Source organism: Dermacentor andersoni, chromosome 3, assembly GCF_023375885.2.
Source record: "Dermacentor andersoni chromosome 3, qqDerAnde1_hic_scaffold, whole genome shotgun sequence".
Classification (NCBI taxonomy): Eukaryota; Metazoa; Arthropoda; class Arachnida; order Ixodida; family Ixodidae; genus Dermacentor; species Dermacentor andersoni.
Window position 1 is genome coordinate 102,739,030 of NC_092816.1, and position 18,690 is coordinate 102,757,719.

Genomic DNA, 18,690 nt, shown 5'->3' on the forward strand with positions numbered 1-18,690 from the left:
ACCGGATGAGGAGGGTGGTACCGGCACCGGCGATTGGTTCGCTTTCGCCCACTTAGCTTGCGGTGGCTCGTCACAAATCGCAGCGGCGTGCAACGGAAGGATAAAAACGTCACTAAAGCGGTTCCTTAGCAAAATACATTTGGCAGAGCAATGTGGTATCCGTGCGGAAAGGTCCCAGTATCGTTATGCTGCCACGCGAAATCTTTTATCTTACGCAAATAAGTCCATGCTTCCCGGCAGCTCCGAGTAGCCACAACCACAGCAATCAGCGGGCAGCCATCTTCTATCCCTTTTGGAACGGTGCAGTGTCCGGCTATTGACAAACTTTTTTACGTTTGTTCGGCATATTAATGAGTCTTTAACGCTTACACATCACTCTGACGCGGTGAGTTATTGGGGTCTTGGGATGGTCGCGTGACGGACGGGCACAGTAGGCGCAGCCCAAGAAAGTTTCAGCAATAGCAATTGGTCAAACGACGCCTTTTTCGCTAAGGAGGAGAAGGTCATCTAATGAGAAATTAAAATTTTTCTTTAGTTTGGTTCAATCATGCATAATCTGTGTGCACATATCATATCAGATGGGGCGTTTTCGCGATTTTCGTCACGTCACGTGACCCAGAGGCGCAGTGGGTGGTGGCTTCAAAATTTGTTGTCCGAAGGTGAAGGGCTGGTTGAAGAATGGGAATAGAATAGCTTGGAATAGCTTTGCGTTATAGCGCACTAGTATACATTGCATACTATAAATGCCTTGTTTTCTGACTTTTTTGTTTAGAGCTGAATGTGTGGCTGTCCCACCACCGTGGTTAATAAGATATTCTGCGCAATATAGAGATTCCACAATGTCAAAATGTTATGCTTCGAGCAGTTGAGGTAATCTAAAACGCCCGTAACACAACATTCTTTGGTCCAACAGTGTAGGGAGACAACGGATGTACCTATGTTCACCAATGCTTGCAGATCATCCTGGTTGCATTGATCGGTGAAGCAAATTCCAACGCGAAAAAGAGCAACATCCTCAGCCGAATAGTAATCCTTGAAGTACTGCAGCTGGAACAAAGACCATGACACAGAATTAACATTATCATCACAATGAGATATATATTCGACATATCAATTGCAATTGGCGGGCGCAGCATCACCGTAAACACCCTTGAAGGACATATTAGGCATGCAGCAAACTCCACAACAAAAATGCGACAAACTGCGACAAACTTCTTGGTGCCAACAACACAGCCTTGACAGACGGTGCTTAGTCATGGAAAATAAATTATCCTTTAACTAGCTAAAGATTGCTGCTGTAGGCGGATCCCTCACTGTTGTAATGCGATCTGATTCCTCGCGGTTATTAGGAGTCCGAGGTGGGAGTTATGGTTTGGTGTCGAGCGTCACGGATGGAGTGCCACGAGGGATGGCTCATGGTCCAAACCCGCTCAATCCGCCCGCTGTTCCGCACTCCGCTTTGGTGCGCCGCAGCGCCTTGTGGATGGATGTCCAGTCGTCTTGACGAACGTTGGTGACTTTGCCATCCGAATGCCTGTTCGCCTCTCATTGGCTGGCCCAAGGCGGATGCATCCGTGTGACGCCATTACAGAAATGATGGCGCTTGTTCCAAACGAAGCCAAGTGGGGACGCGAGGTTTCAGTAGCAGCCGCATTGAAAATAGCTTATTTTTTCTCATTCCTGTGATTGTACTACAGTTATCCAGTACCTACGGATACACTAAACGAAGGCAGCAAGCCGGTGTGCCCTTTCAGAGTGCATCAGTACGTGCGATCATAGGCAGAAACTAGCGGAGCTTAGGAAGAGGGTTGTGTTCACTCGAGCGTCGGAAGAAACATTTGAAGCTATCAACTTCGTTATTTTTTCTTCGCTGCTTCGCGTTGGCATTCCAAACAAGAAGGTCATTACATGTGCCTTCTAAGCATGACGCATGTTCAGGGCGCGGAGAAAAGTCTCCGATCGGCACAACCAGCCTATGCGCCTTGTATGCGTTCTCTGTTATGTATTTCATGGCCGCGCAGTCCTGAACGCCAGTCCTTTACAATTTTCAGAATTCATGGCACGATCAATAGCAATAAGTTTTATTGCCTCTTTATCGCTGTAATTCATCATGTGCTATACTGCTTGTGAGCCGTTTCGCCGTCTGCGATGCACCATGGTGGCCGCGATATTTGAGCTAGGTTCTTGCTATAAGGAATTTTGTTTGTAAGATACAAATTGTTATACATATTTGCGATGTGTCGCAGCAATGCTAGACGAAAACTTGCTCGTTTTTTGCGATGTGTCGATGTTCAGAAATGAGCTGTGCATTAGTACTGTCGATCGCGTTTCCTTATGTACTGCGATAGAGAAGCCCAACCACACCGGCCTTGTCTGCTTCGCGCGTGCACCGTTTCTGTTGGCAGTTCCCTTTTGTAGGTGCTTGTGTCGGTGAGGAGAATTTAGAGAATGTCTTAAATGTTACATACTTTACGACATGCAGCACTGTCGTGAAATGTAGACACGCCTCAGAGCGCTGTCATAAATGCGAATTTAGGGCAGCTTTGATGTTTGACATGTGGAAACTTGTGTGAAAGCAGGAATTTTTGCAGACAACATGAAACTATTAAATAGCTATATACTTTGTTATGCAAGCGGCTTGCATACGCAAGAATCCTAGCTGCTTGGTCTTTGCTGGTGAGCAAGCACAGAGTCTGTCTGTGCTGATACCAGTCATATGGTAGATGAATATATTATAGGTAAGAACCTTTTTATTAGGTACCAATTTACGTTTCCATAAATAAGCAATATCCATGTAAAAATAAACACGTAAGACTCAAAAAAGGTATGGTGATATATGGTGTCTGCTAATCTAGAAGTAAAAACATTTTCCCACAGTTCTCTACTGGCTAGCCATGATGACGTTACTAATGAAGGCAGAGACAAGCTAAAGATAAAGTTGCCGTTTCATTGAAGATCCACCCTAGTTCATTCTGTGGTTCGCCTCACGCCTATTGGCACAAGCCTTCAGTTCATTGTAACAAATTCAGTAACAGTATTCAGTAACAAATTTATTGCTAGTACCAGAATAATCTGCCTAGGAAGCGCTTTAGGTTCCATGTTCTTGTTGATTCTGCCAACACTCAGTGCCGGATAATCCGCCCTAAACGGACCTGTGCATCCAAGACTTGCCGGTAAATGGTTTTCCGGTGCTCTTTCATCTAGCTGTAACTGTAATGCTACCAATAGCTGGTAGCTATGGTATATCAGGTGGTTTAGATGGCCATCCCGTTGATCTTCATTTTTGCACTGACTCCGCTTCCCACTTATTAATCAAGCAGTCTTCAGCTGCGCTGCCAGAATATGGAATGAGGCACTTCACCTGTTCGCGTTATTTAGAATGTTCTTGGCCACGGTTCATTGCACCTGAGAACTCAGATGCTGCTACAAACAAAGGGTGCCTTCTGACTATCCTAGGAATATTCTTAACACAAAGTCTCACAGATATGTCAGAATTAGTTCTGTAATCGAAGCCAATCAATGAGAACAAACTTGTGGCAAAATTTCAGCTGACTGCCAGCGAAATATCTACTCCCTATATTATATCAGCCACACTGTTTTAAGCAGTGAGTTACATTTGTTTTGACATAAATCCACTACACAGACATAGAAAATAATGTTACGTTGTAGATGTCACATAAAAATATGCTTTTACAATATTTGCAAGAGAGACAACGATGCATAAACAAGATTCCTGTCGAGACTGATTGCACGTCTACTCCTCAAATTGTCTTCTTCTGACCGGCGCCCCTCTTGGCTGCTCCGTAACGTAACCCCCGCCTGGAAAGGCGCCCTCTCGGCGCTAAATATAAGGGGGGTGAACTCGCAGCAAAGTAAGGCTTCAGCCGGGACCCATGCACAGCGTCCGTAGGGACACGCGAGTCCAGCGGAGCGATCTCGTAGGTCACATGGCCAAGCTGACGCAATATCGTGTAGGACCTTGTGTAGCGCGACAGCTGCTTTTCAGACAAGCCGACGCGGCGACATGGTGCCCATACGAGGGCAACGAAACCACGAGGAAATCGAACGTCCCGATGTCAGCTGTTGTATCGGATATTCTACACGGCCTCAGAATCAGTGAGCCGGGAATCGGCTATCTCACGTGTCGTGTGAGCCCGGGCGAAGACGGCGAAGACGTCTTGAGGATATGCAGTGCGAGTGTTCGTCGCGGAAGGAAGCAGTGTGTCAAAGGGCAAAGAAGGTTGGCACCGAAACACAAGGTAAATGGGTGAAAAGCCAGCGGTCTCATGACGGGACGAACTAAAGGCGAAGGTCACGAAGGTTAGCCTACTGTCCTAATCACTGTAATCGTCAGAAACTTATATAGACAACATTGCTGTCAACATGTGATTGAGCCGCTCCGTCAGTCCGTTTGTCTGCGGGTGGTGGGTGGTAGAAACCTTGTGTTCAGCAGAACAGGAGCCAAGTAGATCTTTAGCAGGTGCTGCCGCGATCTTATCGACTTCTCGTTGTATCACTTGTTGTTCAGCATGTGAAACACGGTGCGGCCAGCAGCGCATTGGATTAGCGTCTCCGGTGTAAATATGATCGGCGACCACCGATGTCTGGGATAGAAGGCGGCCAACAAGGTCGCAAATGTGTTAGTAAGTTTCCAAGAGACCGTGGAGGTCAGCAGCTTGTGCAGGAAGATGATGAGGTGCAATCATCTTGCTAGGTTCATCATAAGAGTCGGTTAATCGGAGGTTCCCGAAGAGGGCGATTAACTGTCTACATCAACAGCAGATATTTCGCAATCGTTCTCAGGCGAGACGTCGCCCAAAGACATTCCTCCGGGTAGAAATTGAATTGACGAGTTAATTTTAAGGAGAGGGAGCGAAGTCGGTAACAGTCAGCACGCAATGGGGAACGGCAAACTTTCTAGCAGCACGTCAGCGGGGGGACATAGTACACAGACGCCGTGGGGAACAGATGAGAACGAAATTGGGGTGACGTACGTGGTGGCTTGAAGCGACAGGCGGATGTCTTGGGGAGAGCATAACTGTGGTTGTGCGACTTGTGGACTGTACAGCAGCCGTAGGGCAGTTCAAGCAGAATGACACTAGACTCGCAATAAAAGAGAGCTGAATGTTAGTATAAAAAGTCTAAGCCGGGTATAACATCGTAAGGGTATTGTTCCAAAACGGCAAACAAAACTCTCGTTAGGCACCCCGCGATGCTAATGCGATCAGTGAACATTACAAGCACGGTAGGCGTTCCTCCGCCGGTGATGCGGAGGGTGCGTGATGCAGCGGGTGTGAGAACTTTGTTCAGGCGTCGGCGCAATTGGGCCCTCGTCCCGGATAAGTGCGCGTCTGTGTCAGTGAGTGCTGGAACACTGACGCCATTGACTAAAACGTCCGTCAAGTTCCGTTTGGTCAAAAAAGTGACCAGAGGGTTTTGCGGTCGAGCCGTCATTGAAGCGCCACCTCCGGTAGCTGCATGACTTAGTTTTCCGGAGACGGGTGTAGGGGCTGCATTGGTGACGGTGGGCGACGCGCTGGTCGCTAACGGGATTCGTGGCGTCGGAATGATGACGAGGGACCGTTCGAAGGAGCACGAGCGTCATTGTTTGGCTGTTGAAGTGCCAACGGAGGCTGGTAACGACGCTCGCTCTGTTCGGGGCGATAATAACTGGTGATTGGCGGTCGCAGAGGCGACAGATACGGCCCAGAGGCGCAGATATGGCGACAGGCAAAACAGATTGGCGGATCGTCTACGGCTGCCGGACTTCAGTAGCGTGCAGGGTACCGCGGACCAGTCGATGGATATGGAGCATGAGACCGCTATGAAGAGGCAATGGCACATACAGAATGAACTCCATGATTAGCCAGTTGTTCGCGGACTATTGCCTACACAAATAGCGCTGTATGCAAGTTCTTCGGCTGACTGTTGCGGAAAAAGAGGGCTACAGGAACCATGGCTTGAAATTTTCCCCGCACTATCCGCGTCATATCATATGATGATGGTCTTCACAAGAAGATGTCGCAGTTGTGTTCAGCAGACGTGCGAACGGCGTTGCAATGCGGCAACTTCCCAAACTAACGCCAGGCACTCCCGTTCGTAATTGAAAAGTGCCTTGAAGCGGGTGACAGGAGGCGGCTGGCGTATGCAATTACGCTCGGCGTTACGCTTCCATTGAACAAGTTGGTATGTCTTTTTGTTTTTTTGCTGATGCGTCATTTTCATTTTCTCGGTTATAGTGGATCTGCAGGCATGTGGCCCAATTCCTTTCAATAACGCCCCATGGGGCGGAAGGTATTTAAAAAAAATTAATAAATTGGTGCAATTTTGGTTAGTTGGTTTATTATGCGTAGTGATTCCGTGTGCAAACAATGTCTGTCTCTTAGAATGTAGCCGAGCTCAAGAAGTAACAATCTGCGGCATGCCACCGGCTATTAAAAAAAATATTCCCTTAACCTTAAAAATCAAATTTGCATGGCCACTTGGCCGCGTTTCTTCGTTATCTCCATGCCTTATTAGGCGAAACTAGCGATTTTGTACTTGTGGAGCACCGCAAAACAGCCATTGAGCCTTGGCGGCTTGTCACACTGCGCAGCCTATACGTAGCCTTACCTTCGGGTGCAAGTACTTCGAAACCGAGTCGACGGCGGCTCTCACGTCTGTGCCGTTCTTGATGTAGACGAGCAGATTGCAATACTGTCCCTGTGAGACCGTGCCTCCATGTCCATGGTGCACCACCGTCTCCAAACACTCGTCGAAGGCGCCGACGTCTATGCGGGAGCCCTGCAACACGCCCGTGGGGAACTTCCCAGACGCATCCAACACTGCAAACAGAGAGGAACGTTATTTGCTTGGGCTCTTAGGACTTACCCGCATTGTTCGCGAGACGACGGCAGGAGTGCAGCTGAGTGAAGAACGAGGCTAGCGCACGAGACATTGTAATCGCTGCGCTTAAGCAGGACGCAAAACACAGGCGCACGCGCACACGCGGAGACAAAGGAGCAAATGTGTATGCACGAAAGCCCCAATTGACAACTTCTCTTACTGCCGCAGTATGTCAGACAAACCACTGCAGCAGGTTGGCGTTTGCACAGCTTAGAAAGCATAGTTAAAGCTGTCAAGAATGGGCTAGAACAGGGCCAGCACAGTTTGGCGACAAAGGGGTCACTTTACTGCAAAATACAAACTGATAAAGGAGACACTCCTGAGGCATTCTACATCAGATCAACTCAAGACACTGAGAGAGAGAGGTACGAAGGCGCGCTTCGGTGAAAAGAGTAGAGGTTAATTCGCCCGGTGGCGTACTTAGTGAGCTAATCCTTACGACGATGATGACAAAGAAAATCATACACCAAGGACACATGACACAAAGTACATTGATAAAGTGACTCGTGGAGGCCTGTGTTGCTCAGGAAAGTTGAAACACATTCGAAGCGCGGTAGGCGCAGGCGGTATTAGTCCGTGACCTGGGTACACGTTGCTGCTGAAGCTGTCAATCGTGAGGGGCAGTTTGTGCGATCGATAGGACGCTTCATTGAAGTTTCAATTGCACAGTAAGTGTACACTGTCTTTAGGCAGATTGCATGCATGCCAATTATGATTATTTATTTATTTGTTTATTTGTTTATACAGTTACCCTAATGGCCCGCTGGGGCCATTACATATGGGGGAAATGATAACGAAATGAAAATGCATTGTAACTAATAAAGAGCGGAAGAGCAAGAGCGGTACAACACAATGGATCTAGTACACCATTTAGCTAACATAGAACTGTCAGCAAATACGCAATGATGAAAACATCGCAACATCAATTCCCATAAAAATTCTAGTTATAGTAAAACAACGGAGCGAGAATTAATTTCAATGAAAAAATTGGAGGACGCTTAAGCTTCGCCTTCAAGAGTGGAACGCGACAGCGTTCCCGCCGACGCGCCAAGGGGTGTAAGACAATGCGCTACGGCGCAGCGATCACTTACGAGGCACCCCGCATCGGACTTTGCACCCACCAATCACGCGATGAGCGTCGAGCTACGCAGCGTTCGGCGCGGCAACGAAACGTGCGCCTGAGCAAGCGAAACGAACCAAAGAACTCGGTGTCTTGGAGGGGGAAACGATGTACGCCAGCCAAACGTCGTGATTCGCACGGGCAGAAAGACAGACAGATAGTGATGTAACGAAAGGAAGGACGCTTGATTCTGCAACCCGTGAGGGAGCACGGCGAAGCGTCGTCAGGGGAGAAAGAGTCCGGGCCGCGACGCGCGTCGCACCGGTCCCCGCACAGCCCCAATGCGCGCGTGGCGCGTCACCTGTCGGGGCAGTGCCGTACATTGAGAGGAGGGGGTCTTCTGTGTGTGCCGCAAGATGGCTCTGCGTGTGCGGAGTGCGCAGAAGAAACGTAGCGGAAACGCACTTCGCTACTCGTGCAAGTGCGACTTCTGTAAGTTACATGTTCATAATTACCGATATACACCGCAGTATACCTTTCTACGGCTCGTTTCTAAGGCAACACCGCATTCACTAGAGGCGCTTTTGTACCGCTTTGAATCATCGAACTCGTGGCTGAGTGGTAGCGTCTCCGTCTCACACTCCGGACACCCTGGTTCGATTCCCACCCAGCCCATCTTGCAAGTTGGTTTTTATTGTTGAAGTGCCTCCCGGGATTTATCACTCACGGCCAACGACGCCGACACTGACGCCAACGACACCGGTTTTTCTGCGACACGAGCTCCTTAACGCTGTCGCGTTAAAAATAACCTATAAGAGGCCCTGCAGCTTCCAGGCACTCGCCACTAAATATACTCAACCTTAGAGGTGATCTGAGGTTTAAAACTACAGGAAAGAAAGATAAAACACTGACATGACAGAAGTGTACTGAATCGGAAAGTAATAGAAGTACGAAACAAAATCAATAATGCTCATATGAATGTGCTCTTTAATTTGCTATCAAATGTTACCATGTAATGGAATGTAAGACAATGCAACGTCTTCTGAGAGCTCATTCCAGTTTCTGATGATAACAAGAAGTGGTGAGTGAAGAAAGTGGTTAGTTCGCGCAAATATAGGCTGCACTTTAAATGAATGGTTCAGTCCAGGAAGAAGGTGATATGCTGGCGCGTTGTAACGGGTGGCGGAGGGTGTATGACTGTGATAAAATTTTAGGAAAAAAAAAGACAGCAGTGCCTGACGCATGCGATATCCAAGTGAAGGTAATTTGAGCGATGTTTTTTTCTCCGTTATGCTAAATGTGCGACAGTACTTCCTTCTAATGAAACGAGTGACTTTGTTCAGAAGCAATTTTAGTTTGTTGATGAGGTATAATTGATGAGGACTTCATAATATAAATGCATACTCAATTTCGCAACGCACTAATGTAGTTTAAGCTAGTAGTTTTGTATCGGTGTTAGCAGAGTGTAGCTTGCGCCTATGAACCAGAGTGCGCGAGATACTTGCTAACCGACACATCTATACGGCTATTTCACGAAATATCCGATGCCAAATTAATTTCTAGACATCTTACATTAGGCTCCTTTTTGATGAGCAGGTTATTTAGTGCGTAACGGCATTTGACTGCAGTGTTTTATGTAGTAAATACAATGGATTTTCTTTATAAAACATATTTTTCCATCAGCCTCATTCCGAACACTTAATTAATTTTGTATAGGTCATCCTGGAACTTGTCAACATCCGAGGCATTAGTGACCGATCTGTACGTCGAGCAGTCGTCTGCGAAAAAAATCGTACTGTGGAGCATATCTTAACGTATATTAGAAATACAGTCGGTCCAAGTACGGTTCACTAGGGCACCCTAGATTTGACTTGGGCTAAGTGATATAGGTCTTCATTTACTGAAACTGCCTATGAGTGCCCCGTTAAGAAGCTTTCGATCCACATAAGAATTTCCGTGTTGATGTTTAGGTGGGAAAGTTTCTTTATCACCCGCATATGTTGAACCTTATCAAAACCTTTCTCGAAATCTTTAAAAATGGTATGTATTTCCAATAAAGAATGTAGGGCGTTATGCAGATCAGTAATTCATTCGAATAAATGCATTTCGTAGGAACATCCTTTTAGAAAGCCATGCAGATAATGACCGAAAAAGTCGTGATTCGTAAGGTTTTTTCATAACTGCTGATAACATGATATGCTCTAGAAGTTCGCAAGCGACGTGAGTCAGCGAAATAAGTCTGTAATTCGAAGCTATTGAAGGTTCACCGGATTTTAGCGCGGGAATAACGTGAGCGATTTTCCAGTCATTTGGTACACGCCCGGAGTCACTTGACTGCTGGAAAAAAGCGACAAAAATGTGGCATATAGAAGGCTGAGTTAGTATCAGAAGTATTGGGCATATGCCGTCAGGATCTGGTGAACAGTACCTGTCCAATCAATATATAGCTCCTCATATGCCATGAGAAGTGATGGTTATGTCATCCATATTAGCCCTTAAACATGTAAAGTGCAGGACAGAAGGAAGGGACACTTCGTGGGTAAATACGGAGCTGAAACAACTGGTAAGTTCCTCGGATGTCTCTGTCGCAGGAAGAAACTGTCCGTCCTTGTTAATTGATCTAGGAGTCTGTGAAGAGTAGTTGGGGTTAATCACTTTCCAAAACATTCTGGGTTGCTTCGTAGAAGGGCGGAAATGTCGTGATTGCAGAACTTATCTTTATTTCTTTGAATTTCATTTTAACAAAACTGTGTTTGTTCATGCTACAGTTTCCAAGTTTGATTCTAACCTGTGAGTTTGAGTGCTTTTTTTTCTTTATGCAGCATTTAACGTTCAAGGCAAACCACCTGTTTTGTGTAGATGATCTAATTACAACTAACCGAATATACTTGTGCTTTAATGAGGTAAGTTTGTCTCGAACGATTCTCCAGTTTTCAATTATTCCACTCAGATGTAATGAACACAAGAAGCCTGCCGTGAAGGATGACATTTCGCTGTTTATTGCTTCATAGTTAGCACGCGAATAATTAAATATGATTGTCCTTTTTGCTTCGGGAACTTGATTTGTAGCATAAAATTTACAATGCAGCACTTTATGGCCACGTATACTTTCAAGCGCATAGATTTTCATATTTTTTGGGTGTGTGCTTAGTAATGGTGAAGAAATATAAGGCCGCGCGTGGGTACTGTGACCACTTGTTGTAACTTGAACAAGGCGAGCACATTCCGAAAATTTTGGCATTCTTGCTTTCTTGTGCCGCTTTTGGGTCTGCACACCTGCCAAATCAATGTCGGAGTAATTGAAGTCTCCGGCAAGGATTATTGATGCCGTTGGAAATCCGTTTTGCACAAAGTCGAACCAGCTGTTCACGTTTTCAGTGAATTAACTTGGTGAAGTCGGAGGGCAGTAGCAGATTCCAAATATGTCATAATGATTGGCGCTTAGATGTTCCGGGGTTGCATTAGGCTGGCCGAACAGGCCCACTCTGATTTTTTAGTTCTTACGCCAGGCGAGCAGAGAGCGGGATTTTCACATTCACACTAGAAATTCACCGATGCCCCGGCTCCTCATGGAGTAAAAAAACCGATGCAGACAAATGAGTTCACAAAGCATAATCACACCGCGGCTGTTGATGGAAGTCGCGTGGTTGCACTGTCAAGAAAAAGTTCCTTTTACGCATACTGCAGTTGCCGCTGCACCTAAAGGCTACACAATGCTTCTGAACTGAATTGAATTCTAGAGTGTTAAGTGCTAAAACAATGATGTGATTAAGAGACCCGCCATAGTGAGGGATTTCAAATTAATTTCTACCATCAGGTAATTTTTATCGCGCCCCGAAAGCACAAGACCCGGGCGTTCTTGCATTTCGCCCCCATCGATATGCGGCCTCTGCTGCCGGGATTTGATCCCACGATCTCGTGTTTAGCAGCGCAACACCATAGCCGCTAAGCCACCGCAGTGGGTCACAATGGTTCTTCAAGGACCTCGTGGGACCTGGCATCACGTAAATCTCACGGAAACCCAGTTAAAACATCTCCAGATCGTTCCACAGCACGCGACGGTAATACATGAAAGCAGCACCGCGCCGGCTCGCACAAGCCAGAGAGAAGGAAAGGCGCGCAGCGCGCCTTTTCCTCCTCGCCCGATGAAAAGATTCGAGTGGCTCTAGTTAGCAGAGGTAGTAGTGCCCGTAGTGCCTTCAGATGGAAGTTACACAGCTGTAGCGTAGTACAGGCCTGCCGGTGTTGATATGTCGTCCTTGTTTGTAGCCACACGAGGTATGCTTACATGATCTTACACACGAGGTATGCTTACATGATCAAGACGGATGTCACATTAGTTCAAGCAAGGAAAACAAATATCTGCCCTAGAATTCCGGCATCGGTCATCAAGAAAGCCACTGGAGATGTGATAAAACGCACACAATACGGCGTAGCTATAAAAAGAGACCTATTCAAACACGTCCTCTAGGCTGGTGTTCAACGGAGCTTACGAATGCATAGATAATAAGGGCACACTGAAATCTGATGTTCTGTTTTTTGTACAGACATCCGGATTGCCAATTCGGTCTCTGGAATTGTCCGACCCCACTTTGTTGGGAGCTCTACCAAGGGCATTAACGCCTTCCAAGAGGCATCTCTCCTGGTCTTCACTTGTGGCTTTCTTTGATATCCATCTATTTAAGACCAATAATTCATGGTTGGTTTCATACGTGGTTCATACGTGGTTCATGGCTATACTTCGGCCCTTTCTTTGTCTAGGACGCGGGTGATTTTTTCTGGGATTATGATATGGTCTTCAGGCACCAACAGACCCTCTTTTCGTGTGACATTCTTGTCTTTCGGGACATGAAGCAGTCCTCTAATGCAATCCAAACACAATAATTCGGTTGCTTCTGTAGTCGTGCCCTCATGCGATGCAGGCCAGCATTGATAAACAAGTAGCGAGGCTACACGCAGCCGGCTACCCGAGCTCAATCACTGGGGCGGTGTCAAAAACATTGCTCCAGAAGGTGAAGGGAAAAAGGCATACGCCTAGGCCCGACCAAGAACGGTGCCAAGCCGCAGTGGTGCCATACGTCCACAACCTTTCCCACAACTAGAAGAAAGCCGCTATTAGGTTTGGTGCGCCAGTTGCTTTCTCGGCGCCACGCAAGTTGGCTGGACTGTGTCCCTGCATAAGCCGCGCCGACAAGAAGTCAGCATGCCAGAAAAAGCATACTAGACAACACGTGAAGTGTGCGACGGGCGTTATATACGAGATACCGCTGAAATGTGGGAACTCCTACGTTGGACAAACGGGGAGATGTGTCAGTGACCGAGCCCGGGAGCATGAATTGTCTGCAAACAACAAAGGTAGTGCGCATTTACCTGTACATTGCATGGTTTGCCTGGAAGGCAGTTGCCAGCCACTACTGCGTGAGATAAAGATACTTGCAGGAGTGGTGACACGCTAGCAAGAGAACGTTTCGACGCATATCACATAAAAGAGAGAGCCACGAGTTGTATTAGTTATACGTCTGTTTTTCTGTTTGCCAACGAGATGCTGCTGTTAAAAACGTCACTGTAATCGCTCTACGCAACACTGATGTACCCATGCGCATTTGTTCATTCTCCCTGCCCTGCTGTACGAATAAAGTCAGTTAAAGTTCAGCGCTCGATCTGTCGTTTCATACTTTATTTTCTTTTTTGGCGCAACAATGCATTCATTGCCCCCTTCTATGAGGTCTTGTATATACTCATATAACGCCGTCACTTCAGCGCTCAATTCTTGGAGGTCTCAGGAAGTTTCCTATAGAGCAAGCAATATGTGTGTGTGTGTGTGTGTGTGTGTGTGTGTGTGTGTGTGTGTGTGTGTGTGTGTGTGTGTGTGTGTGTGTGTGTGTGTGTGTGTGTGTGTGTGTGTGTGTGTGTGTGTGTGTGTGTGTGTGTGTGTGTGTGTGTGTGTGTGTGTGTGTGTGTGTGTGTGTGTGTGTGTGTATGTGGCACGCTGAGCACGGTGGCACTGCCAGCATGCGGCACGCTAACAACCCGTTTGCATTCATTGTACAGCTGTCCTTCGGCCTGCTGCTTCTTGCTGGGGATGGAGGCACTGCGCAAGCTGGGACGACCAGGGCGGCGCAGGGGCTCTACGCTACCCGATGCCACGTGCTGGATCCACCGCCATACTCATTGTGGGAATGGCACCGTCAGCACCGGAAGAAAGCATGCTCGGAGATTTTGGCACGTGATCTCCGTTCAGCGCCACTACTCTCCGGCGCTTTAGATAGCCTGCCTGGGATCAACTCGGCCACTGGGCACGGTGGCACTGCCAGCATGCGGCACGCTAACAACCCGTTTGCATTTATTGTACAGGTGATAAAGGATTTCGGATATTGTATCCGCTCAAGTGACCCTTTCTAGCTAGTGCTGCCGTGCCCACCGTTTTGTATCGTGGTTCTTGATGTCACCTTGGCATTGTGAAAGTTGCTGCTATTAGGTGGTGATATTGAAAGTAACACTGGCCCCGATCTAACCCAAATTTCAAAACAGCTGAAGGATATAGCAGCTGACATAAAAAAATATTAAAGAAAAACGTTTAGTAGACATAGAAAACAAGCTATACCTCCTTGCAATCCTTGAAAATGGAGTTGAATCCTGTCAACAAGAAATCGCCTGCATGAGCGAAGCTATATATGCACTTCAACAAAAAATTGACGACCTAGAAAACCGCAGTAAGCGATGTAACATAATTATCTATGGCCCAAAGGAAAAAAAAAAACGATGAAAGTAGCGAGTCGTTAGAGCAAACTATGAACAAAGACATAATCGAAGACACCCTGGGACTGGACAAAGTTGCCATCGAGCGTATACATAGATTGGCGAAACGCGTCACAGATGAAACTCGACCGGTAATAACGAAGTTGCTTGACTATAGAGAAATATTAGCAATTTTAAGCCGAGGTTTCAAACTAAAAACTGACTACTCAATTGGTGAAGACTTCTCTAAAAGAATAAGAGAGATACGGAAGAAACTTTGGGATATTGCAAAATCAAACCGTGAAAAAAAGGAAAAAGTATCACGTTCTTTTGACAAGCTTTACATTAACAAACGCGCATATATTTCGGACGAAGAGAAGAAGGACAAAGTACCGATGCAAAAAACCGACACAGAAACAAACCGCCGAATAACCCGCCGAGCCCTACAAGCCGCGCAACCAAAAGATTAACATTGATAAATGTAAACACACGCAGTGTCCTAGATAAAACAGAAGCCTTGGAAACCCTTCTAGTCGACTACGTGCCTGATAGTGTGCCCATCACGGAAACATGGCTATCACCCGCTATATTCGACCACGAGATTGCTCCACCAAACTACACAATCATCCGAAAAGACCGACCTTCACGGGATGGAGGAGTGGCCTTACTGATAAAAAACTGTCTTCTCTTTGTCCTTCTTCGTGAGGTGGACAACGCTGAAGCCGTTTTCTGCAAACTTTTGTGCGACGGGACGTCAATTGTAACCGGTTGCGTTTATCAGAGCCCTTCCTCTGACAGAGCATGCCTTTCAGCAATTCAAAAATATATGCAGCGTCATGTCCACCAATCCAGGATTATTTTTGCGGGCGACTTTAACCTTGCTGACATAGACTGGCCCACAATGCATCACACAATAGAAGCCTCAGAAATGCTAATAGACTTAATGCTACATTTTAACCCACATCAATTTGTCACTCGTCCTACTCGCGTTCAAGGCTCAACGAAAAATATCCTTGACCTCATATTTCTTAGCAATCATTTTTCTACAAGTCAAGTACAAATGGCCATTATTGAAGGGATATCTGATCACAGTATACCTATGTGCACATTCCAGCTTGATCATTGTATTACTACCCTGTCTACAGTAAAACGTTATTTTAACTTTTATAAAGCAGATGACGCCAGCATACTAACTTATCTGTCGCATGAATTCGATTCCTTTTTGGAAAAAAGCATTTCAGGAATCTACTGATGTAGATGCATTCTGCCTACATTTTGAGAGCATTGTCCTGCACTGTACAACTAATTCTATTCCAATGCAGAAGAAAAAACAGCACCTTAACAATCGATGGATTACACGCGAAGTCATCCATGCTAAACGGCGCACAAATCGGCTTCGTAAGGCAAATAAGTATAACCCAAAACCGTCTACAACATTGAAGTTAAAATCTGCAGTTATGCATTTTAAGCAGAAACTAAAAGATTCGAAACATTACTACTACAGTGTCACTCTTCCTAGCTTCCTAAAAAATAACCCACAAAGATTCTAAAAACATCTGCGCAGTACCGAGCAGATAACAACCAAACTAACAGGCTGAAAAAAGTGCAACGGCAAATAAATATAATGATTTCTTCAAGTCAGTCTTCACGGAAGACAATGGTACACTTCCCCCTCTTCCACCATCCTCTACCTCCGTGATTGCTCCCTTAATAATAACGGACGCCGGAATCCACAATTTTCTCCTCAACATTGACCTTAAAAAGGCAAACGGGTCTGACGAAATTCCAAATGAATTCCTAAAAGATATGCTGAGTGGTGCAGTAGATATCTGGAACACATTTTTAGTAAGTCACTAGCAACTACTAATCCACCACACGACTGGAAAAAGGCTAAAATAATACCGATCAACAAGAAAGGAGACAAAAATCACGTTGCCAATTTCAGACCCATATCTCTAACCAGAACTTCATGCAAAATACTAGAACACATCATTCTAAAACACATGACAGTGTTTCTAGAACGCGAAAACATCCTATCGCCTGACCAGCATGGTTTTCGATCTGGCTTATCAACCGTCACTCAACTAACAAAGGTAGTTCATGACCTTGCTATTAGTATTAATAATCGTTCTCAAATTAACATGATTTTACTTGACTTACTTAAAGCTCTTGATTGCGTGAGTCACACTAAGCTAATTGCAATAGTGGAGCAAGCCATCGGGAAGGGAGAAGTTCCTGCTTGGATAACAGCTTTTCTAACACACCGCTCACAATTTGTTATGTTTGACCATATGCCATCTGATGTCGTTCCTATCTCATCTGGAGTACCACAAGGCTCGGTACTCGAACCGCTGTTATTTCCTATCTTTATTAGCGATATAACCAATAATATAGCGTGCAAAATCAAACTTTTCGCAGATGATTGCGTGATATATAAAGAAATTAACAGCCATAACGACCATCTCGATCTTTCTGATTCCGTTAACACACTAGCCGTGTGGTGCTCCCAGTTGCACATATCTATTAACGTCAATAAATCAGTGGCAGTGACAGTAACAAGAAAAAAAGCAACTCTCGCATTTCACCAATATCGTTAATGGCACGCCTCTTTCGATGGTTGAGCAACAGAAATATTTAGGGATACCACTGACATCAAACCTCAATTGCGAAACACACATGACTAATATTACAACTACTGCACTGCGAATGCTGTTTTATATAAAAAGACGCCTAAAGATCGCTCCAACGAACGTTAAGCTTCTGGCCTACAATACGTATGTGAGACCTATTTTAGAATAGGCTAACACAATTTGGTTTCCTTACAAAGCAACTAACGTAGCTAAACTTGAAGCCGTACAAAGAAAAGCCGCAAGGTTCGTTCATATCAAATATTGTTCTACGGATTCACCTTCACGTCTCTTAGCTTCCTCAGGCCTCAACACATTATCGACGAGAGCAAAACAAGGTCGACTAAAATTCTTGTTTCAAATTCTGCAGCGTTAATATAAAATTGATGTCACCCAGTACATTTCATATTCGCAATCTAGAATAACACGGCATCAACACGAGCATACGCTAACCGAGTATTCCTTTTCTAATGACACATTCAGCTACTCATTCTTTCCTCCGGTGATCAGAGAATGGAATGAACTTAACTCGCCATTAACCGCGACAAGCTCTTTATCCCTGTTCGTTTCACAGTTGGAGCTCACCACTAGGGATTATTAACGACTTCTAACGTTTGTTCCCTATTGTCTTTATGTTAAACTTACAGTTCCTAGAAAAAAAATTGTATACACTTGTTTGTTCCTAAATATTTCACGTTTTTGCTTTGTCTATGATGTGCCCCGGTTGCTGTTCATTTTATTCTGCTTTGTTTAGTGTTCTATTGTATACCTCATCTACCTTATATTTTGTATTTTGTTGAATATTGTTGCTTTTTCAGTCTTTGTGTAGCTCGCACGTGTATTTATGTAGGGAAAAGAAATTGTTCATGCCCCTCTGCTAGCCTATCGGCTGAGAGCGGCAGTGCTGTAACATAAATAAAATGAAGTAATGTGTGTATAATATATATATATATATATATATATATATATATATATATATATATATATATATATATATATATATATATATATATATATATTTAATGTGTGTGTGTATGTGCGTGTTCGTGCGTGCATGCGTGCGTGTGTGTGTGTGTGTTGAGTTCGCAAATCGGGCCCCAACCTCCCCCCACCCCCACGTCGTAAAAATTAAATCTATCCGCCTGTGCGACAGACCGTATTTTGCTCTTCAGTCCTCGCCTAGTCACGTGGTACCGCAGCGGCGAGGGTACGAGTGAGTGCAGCTGCAACGCCCCTCCGCAGCGGATCGCTAGGCGTTGCGCCACACCGGCCACACTTGCACTCCGACGGTTCAAGGTTATTGCGACGCGATAAATGACCTTGACAGACATGGCGTACTGGAGCTTTCGCTCTAAAGCTTTGGCAATTTGTCTTACACTA

General features: G+C 45.6%; 1 protein-coding gene across 2 annotated transcripts in view; it reads right to left on the bottom strand.

The window, feature by feature from the left end:
• LOC126540855 (nose resistant to fluoxetine protein 6-like) overlaps positions 1-18,690 on the bottom strand; it is a 104,989-nt gene that overhangs the window by 55,184 nt on the left and 31,115 nt on the right. For both annotated transcript variants that reach the window (XM_055076219.2, XM_055076225.2), the window contains exons 3-4: positions 6,613-6,824; positions 936-1,047 (exon numbers count right to left, since the gene is read on the bottom strand). In XM_055076219.2, coding sequence (XP_054932194.1) covers positions 936-1,047; positions 6,613-6,824 — 324 coding nt within the window. The remainder of the gene's footprint in view (positions 1-935; positions 1,048-6,612; positions 6,825-18,690) is intronic.